Source organism: Rhinopithecus bieti, unplaced genomic scaffold (genome assembly GCF_001698545.2).
Source record: "Rhinopithecus bieti isolate Rb0 unplaced genomic scaffold, ASM169854v2 scaffold_9899, whole genome shotgun sequence".
NCBI lineage: Eukaryota > Metazoa > Chordata > Mammalia > Primates > Cercopithecidae > Rhinopithecus > Rhinopithecus bieti.
Genome location: NW_016806979.1, coordinates 631 through 23,621, shown reverse-complemented (window position 1 = coordinate 23,621; position 22,991 = coordinate 631). Strand labels below are relative to the sequence as shown.

At 51.6% G+C, this 22,991-nt stretch overlaps 3 protein-coding genes and 1 pseudogene across 6 annotated transcripts in view; 2 read left to right on the top strand and 2 right to left on the bottom strand.

The window, feature by feature from the left end:
* The window catches only part of TBCD (tubulin folding cofactor D), a 174,320-nt gene extending 168,441 nt beyond the window's left edge, over nucleotides 1-5,879 (top strand). Inside the window, exons 30-34 of the mRNA XM_017879152.1 lie at nucleotides 354-443; nucleotides 1,102-1,189; nucleotides 2,110-2,219; nucleotides 4,142-4,226; nucleotides 5,175-5,879. Coding sequence (XP_017734641.1) covers nucleotides 354-443; nucleotides 1,102-1,189; nucleotides 2,110-2,219; nucleotides 4,142-4,226; nucleotides 5,175-5,189 — 388 coding nt within the window. The 3' untranslated portion in view covers nucleotides 5,190-5,879. The remainder of the gene's footprint in view (nucleotides 1-353; nucleotides 444-1,101; nucleotides 1,190-2,109; nucleotides 2,220-4,141; nucleotides 4,227-5,174) is intronic.
* LOC108534063 (uncharacterized) lies at nucleotides 4,240-4,857 on the top strand. The gene is given in 5 exon segments (XM_017879155.1): nucleotides 4,240-4,449; nucleotides 4,451-4,531; nucleotides 4,533-4,614; nucleotides 4,617-4,703; nucleotides 4,706-4,857. Coding segments are annotated over 5 exon segments (597 nt in total). The 5' UTR covers nucleotides 4,240-4,248; the 3' UTR covers nucleotides 4,852-4,857.
* Nucleotides 4,873-21,762, bottom strand: QTGAL (queuosine-tRNA galactosyltransferase). Of its 3 annotated transcripts, none has more exons than XM_017879158.1 (5): nucleotides 21,103-21,758; nucleotides 20,926-20,994; nucleotides 20,248-20,322; nucleotides 9,690-9,794; nucleotides 4,873-6,776 (listed from the first exon to the last, which is right to left on the bottom strand). In XM_017879158.1, exons 1-4 carry the CDS (start codon nucleotides 21,310-21,312, stop codon nucleotides 9,714-9,716), a joined length of 435 nt encoding a protein of 144 aa, XP_017734647.1. In that variant the 5' UTR covers nucleotides 21,313-21,758; the 3' UTR covers nucleotides 4,873-6,776; nucleotides 9,690-9,713. The 3 variants fall into 3 exon arrangements, 2 of the variants coding, with proteins under 2 accessions (XP_017734647.1, XP_017734646.1); XM_017879157.1 differs by having other exon boundaries at nucleotides 4,878-6,802; XR_001886875.1 differs by lacking the exon at nucleotides 4,873-6,776 and adding an exon at nucleotides 19,744-19,957 and having other exon boundaries at nucleotides 9,703-9,794; nucleotides 21,103-21,762.
* LOC108534062 (uncharacterized) lies at nucleotides 9,803-13,977 on the bottom strand (annotated as a pseudogene). The gene has a single exon (XR_001886874.1). The product of XR_001886874.1 is annotated as an uncharacterized LOC108534062 (transcript).
* Nucleotides 21,763-22,991: the final 1,229 nt, after the last annotated feature.

Below are 22,991 nucleotides of genomic sequence, written 5' to 3'. Positions count from 1 at the left end.
CAGGCAGCCTCTGGAGAGGGCGGTGGAGGAGCACGGGCATCCTGGCTGCCGCTGTGTTGGGGACGGACCCTGGGGCCTGGGAAGGGAGGTGGGGGCCTCGTGGGGGCTGCTGCACCACAGGTGAGAGAGAGCAGAGGCCGGCCAGGTGGTGGCACAGCAGCTGGGGACCAGGCTGGCCTGTGGAGGTACTGGGATGGGGACCAGCGGACTTGCTGGCAGAGGGGCCCACAGGGCTGCAGGCTTCTTGGACTGAGCCACTGGGAGGACGGAGTTGACCACCTTTGAGACAGAAGAAGTGGTGTCCCGGGGCTGCCTGTGAAAGCTCATCTCTAAAGAGTGTGTTGTTCTTCCAGCCACCCCTTTGCTGTGAAGTTGCTTGCGCTTTGTAAGAAAGAAATCAAGAATTCCAAAGACGTCCAGAAACTGCTGTCAGCCATCCTTGTGTGAGTTTCAAGTGCTACGGGCCTTAGACGCAACGCCAGGGCGCAGCCTCCCTTGGCCGAGGGCAGGAGTCCGCGGCTCCAGGCGGGAGAGGAGCAGTTAGTGTTATCCCTCAAGCTAAGATTGTGCGTTCCAATGTCCAAAGCAGTTGCAGTGGGAGGCGGGAGGCAGCCCAGGTGCTGGTGCCGGGACAAGCGAGCTCCGCCCCTGCTGCCCTCACGCTCTGCCCTGGGGGGAGGGGAGGCCCCACAAAGGAGGTATGTGGCCAGGGGCTGCCTCCCCAGTTCTGTGTGCCCAGGGGGTCGCTGTTGCGTGCCTTGCTGTGGGGCGCTCAGGTGGACACTGGGCAGGTGCACCAGCCAGCGATAGGCACCTTGGCTCCTCTGTGGCTCTTTGAGGCGGGGGTCCTCATGGCAGGGCGAGCAGCCCTGCAGGAGATCCTCCGAGGCGTCCTCCCTTCCCCAGTGTGACACTCACGCATGTATAGGCACAGTGCACATGTGCACACAGACACACCTCTGGCTCAGGGCTCCAGGTCCGCACTCTGCTCGCGGATCTGCTCTCCCCAGGTCCCTGTGTGGGTCTTGGGGTCGGGGGTTTCCTGGGGTCGGCCTGCGTGGGGGCGGGGCTCACCCGGAGCCGGCGTGCTGCTCTCGGCAGGTTCTGCGGGATGGTGCAGTTCCCCGGCAACGTGAGGAGGAGTGCCCTCCTGCAGCTGTGTCTGCTCCTCTGCCACCGCTTCCCGCTGGTGAGTGCCTCCCCCGTTCATGGGTGTTTGCGGTGTGGACTCAAGCCCCTTGGTGACAGAGGCCTTGGAAGGCTCTATTGTGCTGGGGGGCTTTCCAGCCGAGCCCTCTCTGTAACACGCCTGGGTGATGGTGCATCCCAGGCACGCAGCCGTCAAGGGGCTCGGACGTCACTGTTCTGGCTTCAAGGATGGGGTGTCCGGCTGGCATTTCTATGGACACAAATCGAGGGGTGACCTGGCCGTGGGAACTGGCTCAGGAGCTTCTGGAAGGATCCAGGCTGAAGTGGTTCAAGCACACCTGGGGCAGTGCCCTTCATCCCCAGCACTCCCCCGCTGTTAGACTTCTAGGATTTCTTTTCTCCTGGCTGCAAAAAAACCTCAGATGATCCAAAGGTGACATTTTCCTAAAAGGCAAAAGTAACTTCACGTTATACAGCGGTTCTCGAAGTGGGGTGCTGGACCCTCAGCCTCAGCACCTCTGGGGCTTCAGCATGCAGGTTCCTGGGCCCTGTCCTGCTGACCCAGCACCTTCAGGGGTGGGCCTGGGGCTCTGACCACCAGCTCAGTGAGATGTGATGACCAGGGCACTGCTAGCAAAGAGAGCAGGTGTGATTGCTTCCCTGATGGAAAAAAGCAGGCGAGATTGCTTCCCTGGAGAGGGAGCACATTGGTTAATAGAGCATTTAAACAGGAACCATGTGATCTTCACTGCTGGGAGCCTGCAGCTGTGTGTCTGTGGAGGGAGGAGGTGGTTAATGGGCGTGGAAGGCGCCTCCTGCTGTGGCAGGGATGGGATGCAGGGTCAGAGCCCTCCTCCTGACGCCTTCCACTGATGGGGCTCCCTGACCTGACTCCTGTCATCTCTTCGGGGCGGGGCAGTGGTGCTTCCCTCCCGCCAATGCACTGCGTCCCTGTCCCAGATCCGGAAGACCACGGCCAGCCAGGTGTACGAGACATTGCTCACCTATAGTGAAGTCGTGGGCGCGGATGTGCTGGACGAGGTGGTGACTGTGCTCAGCGACACTGCGTGGTGAGTGAAGACCCTTCCTGCACGGCCACCCGGGCCTGGCACCGCCCTCTTCCCCACCACGTCCACTCGCCTCTCCCAAAACCCTCTGATAGGAGGAGGAAAGAGGGCTCCCCGGCCTCGACAGCCTCTGCTTGGATTTTACGAGGCAGCAGTGGTGCTGTAGCCGAAACCTCAACCACCCTGTCCCCTAACACTGTCGGGTGTCAGAAACACAGCAAAGCCATCCATCCCACCAGGGGGACGGCCACCTGTGCCACCACAAGGCTGTGTCTGGTGGCCCATGGAGCCGAGGGCACTGAAGGCCTGGCAGGTACTGCTGCCCCAGGCGCCCCCCAGGGAGGGCCTCTTGGGCCTCTCTTCAGTTTTCTTGGAATGGGCCGCGTGAGCACCTGTAGGAAATCAAGAGGCACAGGCGGAAACAAGAAAAGCTCTCCCCACGCCTCTGCTCTGATGTCCACCCCCTTCCCCGGGGCCGGGAGACCCTCAGGAGGCCACAGCGCGACTCTCCACGTTTACTGTGGCAGGCACGGTTTCTTTACAACGTGGGCTGGTTTCTTTACCGTGGGTGGATTAGAATGGCAGTTTTGAAAGATGTGTCTGTTGAGTTGAGGGGGTAGGAGGGTCTGAATGAGAGAGCAGAGTGGGGAAAGTGCAGGCTTAGGTGTCCTGGGCCAACCGGTGTGGTCCTGGGAGCAGCAGTGATGGTGCCTTACACATGTGGGCATGTGCACCCATGCTGGCTCACACACATGCTCACTTGCACACTCACCTATAAAAGGGGAGCAGTCTCGTCACCTCGTGTTGGAGATCAGGACTGAAGCACCCAGAGGCTGTGTGAGCGTCCCCGTGGCGCACCCGGGGTGGTGGAGTCCCAGGTGCTGCTGAGTCCCAGTCGGCTGCTCTGTTTAGAGCGCCGACTGTGAGGGCCTCCATGCTGATCTCCGTGTGTTGCTACAGGTCTGTGGGGTCCGTGCCACCTGTTGAAGCCAGCAAGGACGTAGGTGACGTTCCCTAGGTGTCTCCTTGGAACAGTGACCTTCCGACAGGGCTGGGTTCCCATAGAGCTCAGGTGCCGGGCAGCTGCTGTGGCCTCGGAGGACAGAGGTGGCCTCCAGGGCTTCCCCGAGGTTTTCTGGTTTGGGAAGGAGTGAGCGTCTCTGTTCCTAAACAAACATGTGGTCCCAGGAGAGGAACCAGGAGCAGCTGGGCTGTCTTCTCAACATCCATTGAGAGATTGGCTGTCTTAACTACTGCTCTGGAGACACGTCTTTAAAATGATGTTTTTGGAACACCAAGGTGCATTCTGGATCAGATTCTAAAATAATTGGCTTCAGGACAGTGAAGAAGCCAGGCGTCCCGAGCGGGCTGAGGCCTCCTGCAGCAAGGCTGGGCCAGGGCAGCCTCCTTTCCTCACGTCAGGGAGGGAGGAACTAGCAGGGTGGGCCTGGGGGCTTCTCCTATAGTTTAATCCCCTTTCTGTTAAAAAAAAAAATCCTGAGAATTTAAAGAGAATCTTTTAAATTACAAATGAAACACGTGCCCCGGACATCTCCACAGCATTGGCATTGCTAGAATTTTTATTTGGCATCAACAGCTGAGTTAAAACTTCGAAAATCCTTGTCAGCCCTTCCTTGGCCTCACTTGGTCTGTCCTCCTGCAGCCCCTGCAGTGGGCGTGGGCATGGTCCTCCCCGAGGGGCAACCCTTGTTGGGAAGGAGCCGTCCTGCGATTCTGGAAAGGGCTCAGGCTTAAGGCCCTGTTGGAGAACGGGCTCCTGTGGCGTCTCTTCTGCCCTCGGCCGCAGATATCTGGGGTGAGATCTCCTTTCCCCGATTGCCGCCATGGAAGCTGACGTGGGGCCTCTGCGCACCTGAGGTTCTAAGGTGGGCACTTGAGAGATTCATGGCTCCCTCTCCTCACAGGGACGCGGAGCTTGCAGTCGTGAGAGAGCAGCGCAACCGTCTGTGTGACCTCCTGGGTGTGCCCAGGCCCCAGCTGGTGCCCCAGGTAACGCTGTCACCTACACAGCATGAGGCGCCTGTGCTTCCCTGAGCCCTCGAATGTTCTGGGGCCAGCGGCTGTGCTCAGCTTCTGCCAGTGCGTCCACACGGTCCATTCCCTCGTCTCATGTCAGGACCCCTGGGATTACGAGACCAGCAGAGCTGCCTTCTCTGGCCACTGGCCACACCTGTGGGCCCCTGTGGCATCTAGGCCACTTGCTCTAGGGCATATTGGGGGGCTGGGGAGTGGGTGGGGTTGGCATCAGCTTGATCCAGGCTCCTCATGCCTGACCCTGGGGTCTGTTTGCACTCCCAAGTGCCAAGAGTGCCTCCCTACCCCTCATCTGCCTCCCACGAGTGGGGCCAGGGCTGGGTGAGAGGCCCCCAGAAGCTGCCTTGTGCACCTCGCCAGCCCGTCACTCTTCTTCTAAAGTAACAAAAACAAGTGCCTCAGTTCTCACGGGGGCTGGGGCCCAGGGTTGCTGTCCTGTCTAGTTACCCGGGTCAGCTCCTTCCTCTCAGCCTCCTTTCATACGGCAGGAGGGGAGAACCACATCCAGATCCATGGGGGCAGTGGGGACGGGCTGAGCGTCAGGATACAGCCTCCCCATTTGCGTGTGTGTAAAGGCTGAAGTCAACAGCAGACTTTGGAGTTAAATGTGCTTTTTACATTTTATTAGGAAAATTTCAAACGTGTGAATGCAGGTTAAGAGCAGTGCAGTGAACCTCCCTTCCCGAAGCTCCCCAGATGGGGTGCCATTCCGAGGACATGTTAGTCATGAGCGCCTGTCAGCCACATAGCTCAGGCTCCTGCGTGTGGGGAAATGGCACAAATAGTTTCCTGCAGGAACCCAGCGTCAGTCCCCACACAGGGCCCAGAGGGGTGAGGGTCCTCTGGCTGGGAATGGTGTGTGATGGAGCTGACCAGCCTGAGCTTGTCTTGTCTCTTCTGCAGCCTCATGCCTGCTGAAACCAGTCCTGGAGCGGATGTCTTGTTCCTGAGGGAGGCCGGTGTGGAAAGCCTGGCACGGCGGTGCCTCCAGCTGTTGAAGGGTAGCGCTGGCCCTCGGAGGCTGGCACCAGCGGACAGCTTTTCCTCTCTGCACCTGCACTCGAATGACCTGGGGTGGATGCCTCTGCCTTCACTTGAACACAAATGTGCTTCCTATAAAATCATGTACCAAGAAGTTCCTGCCTTTTGTCTCTGAGCCTGATGCGTGTAGGGTGATGGAGAGGCTCACTGCCCAGGGGTCAGCCAGAGGGGGTTGGGTTCCACTCCTCCTGCTTGGAGACCAGGCCCCCTTCTCGCCTGGTGCTGTCCCTGCTGTGGGAGACGTCTGGCCACAGGTGGTGGTCTGCCCAGTCTTGGAGAGAGATGAATGTTAAATCAGAGGTTCAAATGCCAGAGAACTGACAAGACCTGGTGGCAGGCATGGTCTAGAGTGCTGCGCAGATGCTGTTTCTGGGACCATCTGTCTGGTGGGGGTGCTGTCCTCCCACCTGTGCACACGTGAGCATCGTGAATGTGATCCCCCTGCAGTGCAGGGGTCACTGATTGATGGGTGTGCAGACCAGCAGCTTCACAAATGTCTGCTGCAAGGGGAATTGTCAGAGTCCAATGTGTGCCTCTACAATAATACGGGAAATAAATTCTTGAAATGATTACACTCTTAGGAGAGCTTGGGCAGAGTCTACACTTGGGGTTTTAAGCAAAGGGCAGGAGGCTACCTTTGTCTCCGTGTCTGAGCTCATGCTGATCCATCCCAAAGCTGGTGAGGGGAATGTGTATAAAAATTTCACTGTGGTAGCAACTCACACCCATCTACCTGGGACCTGTGCTGTGCTCACAGGGCTTGAGGTGCAGAACCACCACCAGCAGCACCAAAGCAGCCTCAGGTGTGGCCACTCGGAGGCCCAAGGGCTTGGGTGAGCAGCCCTTTCCCTGGGTGAAGAGCTCAGGGGTGCCGTGTGCATGGGGTAGATTGGGGTGGCTCCCCGGCCTGCGCGCTCAGGTGGGGATGGGATCTGGACACAGGAACTTGCGCAGGCCCACAACTGGGAGCTGCCGCCTGCATCTGTGAGGCAAGGTTCAGTCGTGGTTCTCACTTGTGAGGTCACCAGGACCACAAGGCCAGGACTGTGACAGTTCATGCTGTCTGTTTAGCAGACAGCTCTTCACGGAATGTGTGTGGTGACCTGGCCACACAGGAGTGTGGGGTTAACACACTACCATTCTTGTGCTTGACCTGGTGACCAATAGTCTTTATCCCTTAAAAGAGCCTTGTGTTACATTTTTACGAGATTTCAACATTTTATTCCAACCTGTGTAATTGGGGTCTCCTCCTCCTTGAACTGACCCCTCGATTGGCTGGGGTCATGTGGTGAGAGTCCTGGGTGACCAGGCCCAGCCTTGGCCACATGAGTCCACACGGTGGAGAAGGTTCGGCTCCTGTGGTCAGCACACACGAGACTCTGTGGTTGCGCCTGCTGGGTGTGGAACTGGGGTGCACCGTTGCCATGCCTGCAGCTCATGAAGCTCCTGCTGGCCTGGGATGCACTGAGGATGGAGGCAACAAGTGGCTTCTGAGAAAAACATGAATTGTTCTTAGTGCAATTAAAAGATTCCAGAGAAATGGCATTTTAAGACATGGAGGCAGGTCGATTCCCCACCCAGGCCCATCAGTGACAGTATGTGGCAAAGCAGTTCTTTCAATGTCAGTCTAACTTAGTAACCTAAGGAAAGTGGATCGCTCCACTGGCTACTGCCTCTTTCCTACTGGATCCCATCCATCACTGGGGCACTTGTGCTCACCAGATAACTGAGGGCCTGGAGAGCCCTCTTTCATTCAGCAGCCGTTTCTGGAGCCCACCAGGGTCCAGGTGATGGAGTTTGGCGAGGAACCCCTTGCTCACATGAGAGCTGGGGCAGACAATAGCAAATGAACAAGCAAGCACCATCAAGGCAGGCAATACTGAGCACTACGAGGAAAGATAAAGTGGGCAATGCAATGATGTGTTGGGTGTTGACCCCTAGAAGAGGTGTTCAGAAAACTGCTCTGAAGGGGCAGCATTTGGGCAGAAGTCCAAACAAACTGCCCAATGGCAGAAAAGAGAATGCTTGTGGTCCCAGAAGTGGAGCAAGCTTTGTGAGTTTAGAGAGCAGCAAGAAGCCAGTATCCCTGGAATCGGGGAGCTGGTGCAGGATTTGTGCACCCACAAACACATTCTAGGCACAAACCAGAAACCCTCCATGTGAAAGCAGAGACCTTGGAGATCCTGAGGGTTTCTGCTGAGCCCTGGAGTCCAGTCGTGCTGTTTTGATAGCAGAATGGATGAGAGGAGGTAAGGCCCAGGGCCAGATCTAATAGGAGACCCCTATATAGAGCGGGGACCCTAAATAAATCTTTCTCAAAGGAGCAGCGCAAGACTCTCAATCTCCCCTGAGGTGGCCTGAATTAATAGTAACTGTATGATCCCCAAAACTCCTAAAGGGGAAAATTCGATTGACTTGGCCTTGACCAGTGGCATTCCCAGACAAGGGGCAGAAGATGCAAATATAGGGTGCAGCACACCAACATGGTGCAGGTATACATGTGTAACAAACCTGCACGTTATGCACATGTACCCCAGAACTTAAGAGTATAATAATAAAAAATGATAAAAAAAGATGCAAATTAAAACCTCTCTGGAAGAATGTAGGCTATGAGTACATTTTTGAAAAGGGCTAGAAATTATCAAGAAGAGATTTGAAAAAAAGCCCCTAAAAATGTAAGAAGTGAAATTAAAAGCTCAATGGATAGCTTAGACACTGCTGAAGAGAGAGTTAGAAAACTGGAAGATCTGAAAAAATTATCTGGAGAACTGGAAAATACGAAAGCAACATCAAGAGACATTGAAGAATGTCTAACGTTTGGGTAATTGGGGTCTCAGAACAAAATGAAATGATGCAGATACTCCATACTGACATGCAACAGTCCCCAGATACAGAAGCCTAACAGTCTCACACATTTAGACTTGCCACAGTGAAACTGCAGAACTGTAAGGAGGACAGAGTGATGTAAATGACTACCAGTTTCCCAGCAGCAGCCCTGGAGTTGAGGAAGGAGTAGACCAAGATCTTCATTATGCTGAGAGAAAATAGCTGTTAAGTTGCTTGAATTGTGCCCATAGCATAGCATTAAAGAAGAGAACAAAATTAAGTCATTTAGATAAAAATATGCTGTTCTAATGCATGTTTGGTTTTTTAATCTTGGCTTAATATTTGGGGTTGTTATGAGAGCTGTCCTGTGTATTGCAGGTTATTCAGCAACATCCCAGATGGCAGTAGCCATCCTCCTACCCAGCTGTGACAAAAGGAAACAAAAATGTCTCCAGAGATTGCCAAATATCTTCTGGGCATGTATTCATCCCTTGTTGAAAACCACTGCTTTAGTGGATAAACTTTAGGCAGGAGGGAAATGATCACAGTTGGATAGTTGGAGGAATGTGGAGCAAGGAAAGCAATAAACTGTGACCATACAAACAGAAAGATGGTTGATATGTGGATTTTTTTTAAAGCATATAGAATTGCTTAAAATGGACAACAGCAGCATATAAATCAGCAGCAGAGTTGGTGGCTGAATTTAGAGCATCTTAAGTCTTTATGTTCTCCTGGAACAGAGTGCAGATAATTCAGTTATCGGCTAAGTGCATGTTGAAGTTTTTAGAGTCACGAACAGTTAATATACGGGGAAGATCACTTCTGTACTACTAGTAGGAGAGAAATGGAACAAGAATAAAAAATACACTATCAAAATTGCAAGAATGGCAAGAGGAAAAGGCAGAACAAGCTGCAAAAACAAAAAAAAACACAAGAAATAAATATTTTAGGGCACAATAAATGTAAATGGATTAAAACCCCTATGTTAATGACAACGTTCTCCAGTTAAAGGAAGGCATATTATTAGGAATAGATATATACTATATGATGATTAAAGGCTCAGTGCAACAGGAAGATAGAACTTTCCTACATTTGTAACCCAGTCTCAGAAGATATTAAAGCAAACATTGAAGAAGAAATCGATCATCTACTACCACAGTGTATTTTATTGAATTGATAACCTTTCAATAAAGTGTCATAAGGCACGGCTGAAGAAAAGCTTGACCCAGTGGACACTTACAGAACCCAAGTGTGTGTGTGTGTACACACAAATTTTAAAAAGATGTTTTTAAGAACATCTCTTTAAAAGAAATAATGAAAATTATATATAATGAAAGACAAAATAATCGCAACAGATAGAATTCACCTAAAGTGGTGCTTAAGTGATTCTGAAGTCTTGAATTATGCATTAGAGAAGAAAGGTGGGAAATTAATGAGCTGAACATACGCAGAAGACTAACTGTAAATAAAATTAGAATAAGAGCAGAATGTAGAAGAAATTAAGCATAATAAAGGCACAAACTCAGATGGTGCTTCGGTGAAAAGACCCACCTGGGAGCAGCTGCCCTGGGTCCGTCAGCTGAAGTGAAGGAAGTCCTGGCCCTCCTGCAAGTGCAGCGACCTCAGGTTGTCCTCAAAGGCGCCCCCTGTGAGGTCCTGTCGGGAGCAGCAGATACAGTTCAGTTCCATCTCTCCTGGCTCCAGGAGGCCACTGGGGAGCTTCCTCCAGGGCCAGGGGTTGGGGGTGGCCTGTGTCTACCTGTCAAGTGGTCTACTATGAACTTCTGCCCCTCTGCTAATAGCGGAGAGGCTGGAAGGAGACAAGGGCCAGAGAGGACAGCAGCCGGCACTGCTTGTACCACAGGCCTTGGTGGTCACCAGAGGGGAGGCCCCTGCCTTCTGGCCTTGCCTCTCTGCAGAAGGTGGCTGACTCTCCCTGGGGGCACTCGGAATGGAATGAGACAGGCAATGCCTGTGCTGTTCGACCAGGGCAGACCCACCTTCCCTCCACACACCCACCCCTCTGCAGAGGCCAAGAGTGGGAGGAGGCCCCTCAGACAGAAACTGCATCTCAGAACCATCAACAGCTGGCCCTGTCTGATCCCCTCTGGCCTCCCTCATCCCCACCCCTGCAGTGGAGTGAGGGCCGTGACCCCGCGTCCCTGGATGCTTTATCTCGTCCTGTGTGCCGACTTTGGCCAGGTCGCCTACTCTCCTGTATGAGGCCACAGCAGGCGTCCAGAAATGCCTTTCAGACATTCCCGGCACCCCAGTACCTCCTGAGGAAGTTCCTGAAGACACATCCGGCAGAGTGGTGGACCCAAGTTTCTGGCCTCTGGCAGGACACAGGAGGGACTGTGCACTCCCGTCACCGTCCTCAGTCCTTGGGCCCAGCAGGAGGAATCGGAGCCTGGCCGTGCCCCCTACCCCCACCACGTCAGAATCTATTACACAACCTACCACTGTTGTCACTCAAATGATGCTGTCACTTGAAGGAAAGCCATCCTGCCTGGAAAACATTTCCACATGCTCTGCCGCTACCTGTCCTTCCTCCCTTGTCTCTCTTCTCTAGAGTTTGCAAAGGAAACACACCTGAGTTCAGGGACCAGGCCAGCCCAGTGCTGACACCGTCTTAAACAAGACTGTTGAAAGTAGATGCTTCTGTAAAGCAACAGGTTCCACTAGAAGAATGAAAAAGCAAACCACAAAACGGAGGAAGACATTTGTCGGACATTAAACCAACAAAGGTGAGCAGCCAGAGGCACAGAGGACTCCTACAGGTCAGGAGAGGCGCAGCGTGCAGTAGGCCGGTGGGGAACCCTGATGAGAAACACCGCCAGAGAGGAAAGAGCTCCAGCATCCAGCGGACATGGGGTTGATGCTCAGACTCACACCTGAAACCACCATGAGAACACATTCCCCAAACTGCCGGTGACCAAGTGCCCAGCCCAGTGCGAGGGAGCTGTGCAGCCAGGCCCTCTGGCTCCAGGTGTGCAGCCTCTTGGTGGGTATCATCCAGAGAAGCTGAGAACGCAGCCACACCCACGACCTGCCTTCCACTCCCAGGATTAGACCCGAAGCAGGGACTCTCACGCAGGAGGACACAGTGTCCTTGCAAGAGCAAACTGGGAACCACTGCCCACAGGCCTGGGTCCTGGCGTGGCCTCTGGGTGGGGTGGCGTTTGCACATGGCACATGGATAAAGTCCACACCACACACAGCGGATATGCACACACCCCAAACACGTGGAGCGAACACCAGATGCAGGAACACAGATACTGGATTCTGCTCACGTAAACTACAAAAACAGGGTAAATGAGACTAGGGATGTGTTCACACACATGCCGTGAGGGTTGGCCCTGCCAGGTGCCAAAGGCATGTTCACAACCAACATAGAAAGATGGCATTGCATTCCTGGAAAAGCAGGATATAAACGATGTTGGGACAATCAGGTATCCAAATGGAAAGAAAAATTTGCATCTGTAATCTCTTTACCAAAAGAAATTCCAGTTGTATCAAAGATGTAATTAAAAAGTAGAAATCCCAGAAGCAAAATTGGACAATGTTGTTTTTTGAATTTCACAACCAGGAGTCATTGTCTCAGAATGAATCGGACTCCATAAATGAAAGTCATTTAATTTGATGATACCACAATGGCATAAATATAAAAATGTCAAATGGCAGAAAAATTCGCAGCACGTCAGCGAGTTTTCCTTATGAAAATACTGACCAGTAGAAAAGTGGGCTAATGAGAAGAATAATTTACCAAAAGGGAAATAAAGCAGCTCATAAATATGTGAGAAGATGCTTTCCCTCCCTGTAAGGGCATGAGGCAGGTGCTCCATCGCTGGTGGGGGTGGGTTGGCACAGCCGCGGCAGGTGCTGAACAGCAAGATTGGGGCTGAATGTGTGTGCTCTTTGACTAGAAATTTTTAGAATTTATTTCACATAGAGCCACTTGAGTGAAATTATGTATATATACAAATACTACAGCAGCATGTTAAACACTGAATGATTAAAAATGGCCAAAATGTACGTCAGTAAGTAACCGTATCACAAATGCATGAAACATCCGTATAATCGAAGAGCGGGTGTTTTAGTGAGGAACGTGAACCTTGAGTTTCTCTTTACTATTCCAGCTAACAGTGGAGGAAGGCACAACAACAGCACCACAGAGATGCCCTGAGACCCCCGAGGTGCTCCTGCCAACGGAATCGCAGGGGAGCCTGATGTGGCCTCGGTCTGACCACCTCTCAATAGGACCTGATGTGGCCTCGGTCTGACCACCTCTCAATAGGACGGAGCAGAACACGCAAAACCACAGGGCCGCGGTCAGCAGAGTGCAGGATGCACAAGCCCCTTCTTTAGCTGAACTAAGAAAAGAGCGTTGGCGTCGGGGAGACAGAAAGGTCATGTTGTAAAGGTCACACGGACACTGCCGGATTCCAGCAAGCAAACTTAAAACATGAAGCAATTTATAAGGCAATTAGGAAGATCTGAACATTGATTGGATATTTGGAATTCTGTGGCGGAATGGTGGTTTTATGGTCTTTTGAAAGTTTTTATCTCTTTGAGATACATCAGGGAAACAATAATGGATGAAACTAGGCTAGAATGAGTGTCACAACACCAGCGTGGGGATCTGGAGGCGTGGAGGACACAAAAGGTGGACACGCTGGCTCCAGGGATGGTATGTGGGGCTGGTTTCCCGTCACTTTGCTAATACGGCTCAAATAAGCTGGAAATACCCCTGAATAGAAAGGTCACAGCAGCAGTAGAGCCCAGGGGCTCCAGGGGCTCCACACGGAATAACCTCCAATCTACATTATGCGAAAAGAGCAAGACATGGAACAAGCATGTGCTGTGAGGCCACACTGCCAGCTGCCCCTGGAAGAACACGCAAGACAGGTGACCGCGGGGGCTCTGGGCCCTCCAAGGACATGGCGTGTGCAGGACAAGGAGGAACCTCCTTTCCCACGCTAAGCCCACTCCCTGGGAAGGGTTTTCACCAAGTGCCTTGGGGTTCATATGAGCGTCCCAAGGTAGTAGTGACACCACAGGTCACCACAACACATACAATAACAGTTTGACGTATTGCGAGAATTACCACGAGGAGACATGCCGTGGGCGTGCTGCTGGAAGAGCGGCACTGATGGGGTTGGAGGCGGTCCCTGAGAAGTAGATCCTGAAAAGGCTGTTTCTGAAACACTAAACCAGATATTTGCAGAATCTGCATTTTATAACTGCTTCTCAGAGCCTCCCACTCACTCATCTCAATGTCCCTGGTAAGTTGGACAATGGTTATTCAAAGTTTTTCATTTACTTTGCTCAGATCCATCAAAGCAATCACTACCTGTGGCGGCTACAGCCTTAGAAAATGTCTTTCTTCAGTAAGACGTGAGAGTTGGAATGACTCCTGGACCCACGGGCTGCAGAACGGATGCTGTGTCAGCACGAAAACACAAACCCCTTGTACACTGGCCTCAGAGCTCTTGGGTGACCAGGCGCACCGTCGATGAGCTGTCGTATTTTGAAAGGAATCTCCTTTTCTGAGGGCCTAACAGTGGGCTTACAGTATTCCATAAACCATGCTGTGCACAGATGTGCTACCACCTGGGCCTTGCCATTCCATTTCTAGAGCCACGGGCAGAGCAGATTTAGCCTCATTCTTAAGAATCCTAGGATTCTCAGAATGGTGAGCACTGCCTTCAACTTAACCCATTTATGGCTGAAGTTGCAATTTTTTAAATTTTTGCAGACCTTGACAGTGACCTTAAGCAGAATATAAACTCCCACATGCTTAGCATTGCAATAATGGAACACTAGGCATAAATGGGTTTTAAAGTCACAGCAGCATTAGCCTCTAATAAGAGTCAGACTGTCTTTTGAAGCTCTGAAGCCAGGCACTGACTTCTCCCTACCTATGAAAGTCGTGCATGGTGTCTTCTTCCAGTTCAAGGTTGCTTCCTCTACACTGAAGGTCTATGGTTGAGTGTGGCCACCTCCATTGTGACTTTAGCAGGATCTTCTGGAGAGCCTGCTGCCTCACCTCATACTATTACAGAGACGGCTTCTTTCCTTAAACCTTGTGGACCAACCTCTGCTAGCTTCAAACTTTTGTTCACAGCTTCCTCACATCATTCAGCCTTCACAGAATTGAAGAGAGTCAGGACCTCGCTCTGTATTAGGCTTTGGCTTAAGGGAATGTTGTGGCTGGTCTGATCTGTCAGACCACTAACACTTTCTCCCTATCTGCAAAAGGCTGTTTCACTATCATTTGTGTGTTCACTGGAGGACCACTTTTAATTTCCTTAAATAACTTTTCCTTTGCATTCACAACTTGGCCAACTTAGGCTGAAAGCTGGGCCTCTCCTGCCAGTCTTGGCTTTCAATGTGCCTTCCTCATTAAGCTTAAACATTTCTAGCTTTTGATTTAAAGTGAGAGACTTGCAACTCTTCCTTTCACTTGAACACTTAGAGGCCACTGTGGGGTTATTAGTTGACCTAATTTCAATGTTGTGCCTCAGGGAATAGGGAGGCCTGAAGAGTGGTGGGGTGGGGGCTGGGGAGCGGGGAGGGACAGCCAACCAGCAGAGCCGTCAGAACATTCACATTTATCAATCAAGTTCACCGTTTCATATGGGCTCCCCGAGATAGTCGTGACACTACAGGTCACCATAACACATACAATAACAGTTTGAGGTATTGCGAGAATTACCACAAGGAGACGTGGAGATGTGGAGTGGGCGTGCTGCTGGAAGAGTGGCACTGACAGGGTTGCTCTAGTGGGGCTGCCACACGCCTGTAATTTATAAAACGCACAATGAAGTGCAATAAAATGAGATGCGCCAGTAATTGCCGAAGAGCTGTGCCCATGAGGCTCTGTTCACGTTCTGCTGCCTGGACTTGCATTAGTTGTGTGACAACTCACCACAGGCCGGGCAGTACAGACCAACACATGCTGGCCTCACGGCTTCTGCAGGGCGGGAACCGTGACCCGCCCTGGTGTGGCGTGCTTCTAGCTCTCACGGGTGCCTGTGTCTGTGTGTTCCCCACAACCTCCCAATAGTACCGCTCGAGGCCTGGCTCACTCTGTCAACCACTCACCCTTTGGTTATTTATCAAGAAAATGTAAAGCAAAAAAAAAGCAGGGGTTGCAATCCTAGTCTCTGATAAGACAGACTTTAATGAAGATCAAAAAAGACAAACAAGGGCATTACCTAATGGTAAAGGGATCAATGCAACAAGAAGAGCTAACTATCCTTAATATACATGCACCCAATACAGGAGCACCCAGAGTCATAAAACAAGTCCTTAGAGACCTACAAAGATATTTAGACTCCCACACAATAATAATGGGAGACTTTAACACCCCACTGTCAATATTAGATCAACGAGGCAGAAAATTAACAAGGATACTCAGGACTTGAACTCAGCTCTGGACCAAGCAGACCTAATAGACACCTACAGAACTCTCCACCCTAAATCAACAGAATATACATTCTTCTCAGCATCACATAGCACTTACTCTAAAATTGACCACATAATTGGAAGTGAAATACCCTCAGCAAATGCAAAAGAATGGAAATCCTAATAGTCTTTCAGAACACAGTGCAATCGAATTAGAGCTCAGGATTAAGAAACCCAAAACTGCACAACTACACGGAAACTGAACAACCTGCTCCTGAATGACTACTGGGTAAATAACGAAATTAAGGCAGAAATAACGAAGTTCTTTGAAACCAATGAGAACAGACAACGTACCAGAATCCCTGGCACACAGCTAAAGCAGTGTGTAGAGGGAAATTTATAGCACTAAATGCCCACATCAGAAAGCAGGAAAGATCTAAAATCGACACCCTAACATCACAATTAAAAGAACTAGAGAAGCAAGAGCAAACAAATTCAAAAGCTAGCAAAAGACAAGCAAGATCAGAGCAGAACTAAAGGAGATAGAGACACAAAAAGCCCTTCAAAAAAATCAATGACTCCAGGGGCTGGTTTTTTGAAAAGATTAACAAAATCGACCGCTAGCCAAGCAAAGAAAAGAAGAACCAAGTAGACACAATAAAAATCGATAAAGGGGCGATCACCACTGACCCCACAGAAATACAAACTACCATCAGAGAATACTACAAACATCTCTACGCAAATAAACTAGAAAATCTAGATGAAATGGATAAATTCAAGCCGGGCGCGGTGGCTCAAGCCTGTAATCCCAGCACTTTGGGAGGCCGAGACGGGCGGATCACGAGGTCAGGAGATCGAGACCATCCTGGCTAACCTGGTGAAACCACGTCTCTACTAAAAAATAAAAAAATAAAAAATTAGCCGGGCGAGGTGGCGGGCGCCTGTAGTCCCAGCTACTCGGGAGGCTGAGGCAGGAGAATGGCGTAAACCCGGGAGGCAGAGCTGCGGAGCTTGCAGTGAGCTGAGATCCGGCCACTGCACTCCAGCCTGGGCGACAGAGCGAGACTCCGTCTCAAAAAAAAAAAAAGAAATGGATAAATTCCTGGACACATACACCCTCCCAAGACTAAACCAGGAAGAAGTCGAATCCCTGAAAGGACCAATAACAAGTTCTGAAATTGAGGCAATAATTAATACCCTACCAACCAAGAAAAGCCCAGGACCAGATGGATTTACAGCCGAATTCTACCCGAGGTACAAAGAGGAGCTGGTACCATTCATTCTGAAACTTCCAAACAATAGAAAAAGAGGGAGTCCTCTGTAACTCATTTTATGAGGCCAGCATCATTCTGATTCCAAAACCTGGCAGAGACACAACAAGAAAAGAAAATTTCAGGCCAATATCCCTGATGAACATTAAAATCATCAATAAAACACTGGCAAACTGAATCTGGCAGCACATCAAAAAGCTTATCCACCATGATCAAGTCAGCTTCATCCCTGGGATGCAAGGCTGGTTCATCATATGCAAATCAATAAACGTAATCCATCACAGAAACAGAACCAAAGAAAAAGCCACATGAATATCTCAATAGATGCCAAAAAGGCCTTCAATAAAATTCAACACCTCTTAGTGCTAAAAACTCCCAATAAACTAGGTATTGATGGAACGTATCTCAAAATAATAGCTATTTATGAAAAACCCATAGCCAGTATCATATGGGCAAAAGCTAGAAGCATTCCCTTTGAAAACTGGCACAAGAAAAGGATGGCCTCTCTTACCACTCCTATTCAACATAGTATTGGAAGTTCCAGCCAGGGCAATCAGGCAAGAGAAAGAAATACAGAGTATTCAGATAGGAAGAGAGGAAGGCAAATTGTCTCTGTTTGCAGATAACATGATTGTATATTTAGAAAACCCCATTGTCTCAGTCCAAACACTCCTTAAGCTGATAAGCAACTTCAACAAAGTCTCAGGATGCAAAACCAATGTGCAAAAATCACGAGCATTCCTATATACCAGTAATAGACAAGCAGAGAGCAAAATCATGAGTGAACTCTCACAATTGCTACAAAGAAAATAAAATACCCGCTGGGCGCGGTGGCTCACGCCTGTAATCCCAGCACTTTGGGAGGCCGAGGCGGGCGGATCACGAGGTCAGGAGATTGAGACCATCCTGGCGAACACGGTGAAACCCTGTCTCTACTGAAAATACAAAAAAAATTAGCTGGGCGTGGTGGCAGGCGCCTGTAGTCCCAGCTTCTAGGGAGGCTGAGGCAGGAGAATGGCGTGAACCTGGGAGGCGGCGGAACTTGCAGTGACTGGAGATCGCGCCACTGCACTCCAGCCTGGGCAACAGAGCGAGACTCCATCTCAAAAAAAAAAAAAAAAGAAAAGAAAAGAAAAATAAAAGAAAATACCTAGGAATACAACTTACAGGAGACGTGAAGAACCTCTTCAAGGAAAACTACAAACCACTGCTCAAGGAAATAGGACACAAACAAATGGGGGAAAAAAAAATTCCATGCCTGTGGATAGGAAGAATCAATATCATAAAAATGGCCATAAAATAATTTATAGATTCAATTCCGTTCCCATCAAGCTACCATTTCTGGTTCTTCACAGAAACAGAAAAAACTACTTTAAATTTCATATGAAACCAAAAAAGGAGCCCATACAGCCAAGACAATCCTAGGCAAAAAGAACAAATTTGGAGGCATCACGCTACCTGACTTCAAACTATACTGCAAGTCTACAGTAACCAAAACAGCATGCTACGGGTACTGAGACAGATATATAGACCAATGGAACAGAACAGAGGCCTCAGAAATAACACCACGCATCTACAACCATCTGATCTTTGACAAACCTGACAAAAACAAGCAATGGGGAAAGGATTCTCTATTTAATAAATGGTGCTAGGAAAACTGGCTAGCCATATGCAGAAAACAGAACTAGACCCCTTCCTTACACCTTATGCAAAAATTAACTCAAGATGGATTAAAGACTTAAACCTAAAACCTAAAACCATAAATACCCTACATGAAAACCTAGGCAATACCATTCAGGACATAGGCACGGGCAAAGACTTCATGACTAAAACAACAAAAGCAATGGCAACAAAAGCCAAAATTGACAAATGGGATCTAATTAAACTAAAGAGCTTCTGCTCAGCAACAGAAACTATCATCAGAGTGACAGGAATGGAACGAGAGACAATTTCTGCAATCTATCCATCTGACAAAGGTCTAATATACAGAATCTACAAGGAACTTAAATTTACAAGAAAAAAAACAACCTCATCCAAAAGTGGGCAAAGGACATGAACAGACACTTCTCAAAAGAAGACATGTGTTCAAGAAACATGAAAAAAACCTCATCACTGTTCGTTAAGAGAAATGCAAATCAAAACCACAATGCGATATCACCGGTCGTTAGAGAAATGCAAATCAAAACCATGATGAGACACCATCTCACGCCAGTCAGAATGGCGATTTTTAAAAAATAAAGAACAGATGCTGGCGAGGCTGTGGAGAAGTAGGAACGCTTTTACACTGTTGGTGGGAATGTAAATTGGTTCAACCATTGTGGAAGACAATGTCGATTCCTCAAGGATCTAGAACCAGAAATGCCATTTGACCCAGCAATACCATTATTGGTATATACCCAAAAGAACACAAATCATTCTGTTACAAAGATACGTGCACGTGTATGTTTACTGCAGCACTATTCACAATAGCAAAGACATGGAATCAACCCAAACGCCCATCCATGATACACTGGATAAAGAAAATATGGCACATATATACCACAAAATACTATGCAGCCATAAAAAGGAATGAGTTCATGTCCTTTGCAGGGACATGGATGAAGCTGGAAACCATCATCCTCAGCAAACTAACACAGGAACAGAAAACCAAACACTGCATGTTCTTACTCGTAAGTGGGAACTGAACAATGAGAATGCATGGACACGGGGATATCACACGACGGGACCTGTTGGAGGGTGGGGGGCAAGGGGAGGGAGAGCATTAGGACAAACACCTAATGCAGGCGGGGCTTAAAACCTACATGGCAGGTTGACAGGTGCAGCAAACCACCATGGCACAATGTGGTAAACCTATGTAACAAACCTGCATGTTCAGCACATGTATCCCAGAACTTAAAAGTAAAAATTTTTAAAAAACTACTCACCTCAGCCCCCTGCAGCCAACTGGACTTCCCACGCTTGGGGAAAAAGGCTGCATTTGGAGCCGGAGGTGCCTGTCACCTGCCCACCCCAGGCAAGGTCGTTCACACTCAGGGGCTTCGGACATCCCCGGTGCGGCCACCTCAGTCCACGGGAGCTGAAGGTCCTGACCTTGGCCCCTCAGACACGGCACCGTAGGGTCTCGTGCTTTGCAAGTTTCTAACAAATGTTGGTTTTACAGGTATTTAAAGACAGAAGAGAGACTGGAATCCATCCCCTTCACACCTGTGCAGGCCACCCTCCAGCTGCCTCCTGTCCCCAGGGCAGCGGCCACCACCTCACAGCCCGGTCTGTGGTGCCGTTGTGGACAGCTGTGGCACCTGTCCCCATGCCCACCATCGGCTGGGTTCTCATCCCAGGCCACACAGTCATCGCATGGCAGGGCAGGCTGTCCACGTGGCAGAGCCCAAGCCCCCCAAGCCCCCCACGGCCAAGGGCCCCACACTCACCAGCTTCACGCAGATGACGAAGGGTGGCCGGGCGGCTCGGAAGTGCAGGATGGGGATTCGGGGCTTGGGTCTTTCCTGAGAGTGAGAGTGGCCATCTGTCCTGCCCGAGCTCGGCTCTTCCCAGGAGAGACGCCCTCAGGGTGCATGCAGCCACTGAGTTGCCTCACACAGGAGCCAGGGCTTGGGCGGCAGCCATTCAGGGCAGGACCCCAACCCCCACCACCCCTGCTTGACACCTGACTGCAGAACGGACCAGGGTGGGCCACCCCAAGGCCCAGACCCACGAGGGACAGCAGGGTTCTCCCCCAGGGGATGGGGGCTGGGCTCCCTGGAGGCCCCGAGCAGCCAGCACAGCCCAGCTGGACTCTGCCAAGGGGGAAGGCTCTGGGCAGCAGGAGCCAGGGCTTGGGCGGCAGCCATTCAGGGCAGGACCCCAACCCCCACCACCCCTGCTTGACACCTGACTGCAGAACGGACCAGGGTGGGCCACCCCAAGGCCCAGACCCACGAGGGACAGCAGGGTTCTCCCCCAGGGGATGGGGGCTGGGCTCCCTGGAGGCCCCGAGCAGCCAGCACAGCCCAGCTGGACTCTGCCAAGGGGGAAGGCTCTGGGCAGCTGTCCCTCAGCCCTGGAGCAGGTGGGTGACCCCAAGGGGGATGCCGTGCGGCCCTGCACACCTGAGAGTCCTCGTGGCAATAGAAGCCTTTCCTGATCTTGTTCTCGTCCACGTCACAGAATGCCACCACCTGGGACAAGCACAGAAGGGCAGCTCTGGACAGGCCGAGGCTGGGGCCTGTGCTGTGGGACAGTATGGGGGCGGGGCAGGCAGTGTTGGAGGGTGGCAGGGTGCCCACCTTGCGCTGGCTGGCAGCGGTCAAGCTGCGGTATAGCCGGCGCCCCTGCTTGCCGGCGTTCCAGATGGTGAAGGCTGCCCAGCGGGGTAGGGCCTGCTCTTCCAGGAAGTGGACGCGGTGGGTCCAGATGGTCGCCCTGCAGGGGAGAAGAGGGTGACAGGCAGGCCGGGGGCCCCAGAGATGCACACAGATGCCAACATACAGGGACATGATGTGTGCTCCGCTCACGCCACCAGTGGGGTGGACACCGGGCCCAATGCCTAAGAGACTGGCTGTCCTACAGTCAGGCCACCTGTCCCAGCTGGATGTAGCCACAGGCCTAGGTGGGGACTCGCCCCTTCCATCAGACCCCAACAGGTGGGGACAGACGAGAAGCTGTCACTGAAGAATCTAGAAGGTTCTGGAAGGCAGAATTTCTGTAGGACGCAGAGGACTGGACTTGACCCAAGTCAGTTTCCCAGAGAAACCTTTGTCCATAAGGGCACATGCGACCATCCCATAAAATCACAGCATTCAGACTTAGAGATGATCTTCTGCCTCAGGGTCACTGCCCCGAACCCTGTCACTCCCCTGGGGTCCTGGTCTCTGTTCTTTCTGCCTCTGCTGTGACAAGCAGACCCCAGGTTGCTGTCCTGGGAGCAGGCTCCTTCCTAGGACCTGCCGCTCTGCCCCATCGCTGCCTGGGCCCTCCCCATCCCACCCTCTCTCCTCCCGCCCCAGCCCCTCCCCACATGCCCCCATCGCTGTCAGCTGCCTGCCTGTGGGCACCTCTCCCTTGAGCCTGCTCCTGGGGCTGCCCGGGCCGACCCTGTCTCAAAGGCCCCGGAGCTGGAGGGGCTGGAGGGGCTTGGGAATGCAGAGGCCAACGGGGCCAGAACGGCCTGGGGTGTGTCCCAGACGCCGTCCTCCCCAGCTGCTGTGAGGCAGCCCCACTGAATCCCTGTGCCCGGCAGACCCTGCCCTGGCCGAGTCCTGGGATGCCCTCTGCTCTCTGTCAAGGGAGCTGTGTCCATGGGAGCCTCCTCCGGGACGGGGTCTGGGCCATGCCTCCCTGGGTCTCGGACAGAACGCTGGCTGGTGACGGGCCTCCCCTGAGTGGGGCCCTTGTGGGTTCAGCCTTGGGATCGGGGCAGGATTTGTCCATTCTATGATTCTGCTGCTGCCTCCACCTCCCAGGATAAACTCTGGACTCCTCCCCAACCCTGTGGCACCCCCGTTTGCAGCAAAACCCCCACAGGCAATGGGATGGGGGGACATGGGGTCCCCTCTGTCAGGGATGTCCTGCCTGGAGTCCACCTTTTCCTCCCCACCCTCTGCAGCCACCTCAATAGTCCCGACCCCGCCTGGGACACAGGGAGATGCGTCTCCCAGTCAGTGACTTGAGGACACTGAAGCATGTGTGTGCGCGCGCACACTGTGTGGGGTGTACAGGGTGTGTGCACAGTGTGGGCTGTATGGGGTGTGTGCACAGTGTGGGGTATATGGGGTGTGTGCACACTGTGCATGCATGTGTAGTGAGTGCATGCATGTGTAGTGAGTACATGCGTGTGTAGTGAGTGCGTGTGTGTACATGAGCACATGTGTACAGTGTGTGCAGGTGTTCAGAGTACATGCCTGTATGTACTGTGTGGATGTGTGTACATGCATGTGTACATGTGTGTGCAGTGAGGGCCTGTGTATGCAGTGTGAGTACATGTATGCAGTGAGCATACATGCCAGTGTGTACTGTGTGGCTGTGTGCATGTGGTGTGCATGCATGCTGTGTGTGTGCGTGTGGTGTGTGCATGTGCAGTGTGTGTGTGTGTGTGTGAGTGGGCATCAACCTGGGCAAGCACAGCTCCTGCAGACGACGGTGGGGACTCGCCCACCAGGTGACGCAGCCTCGCCGA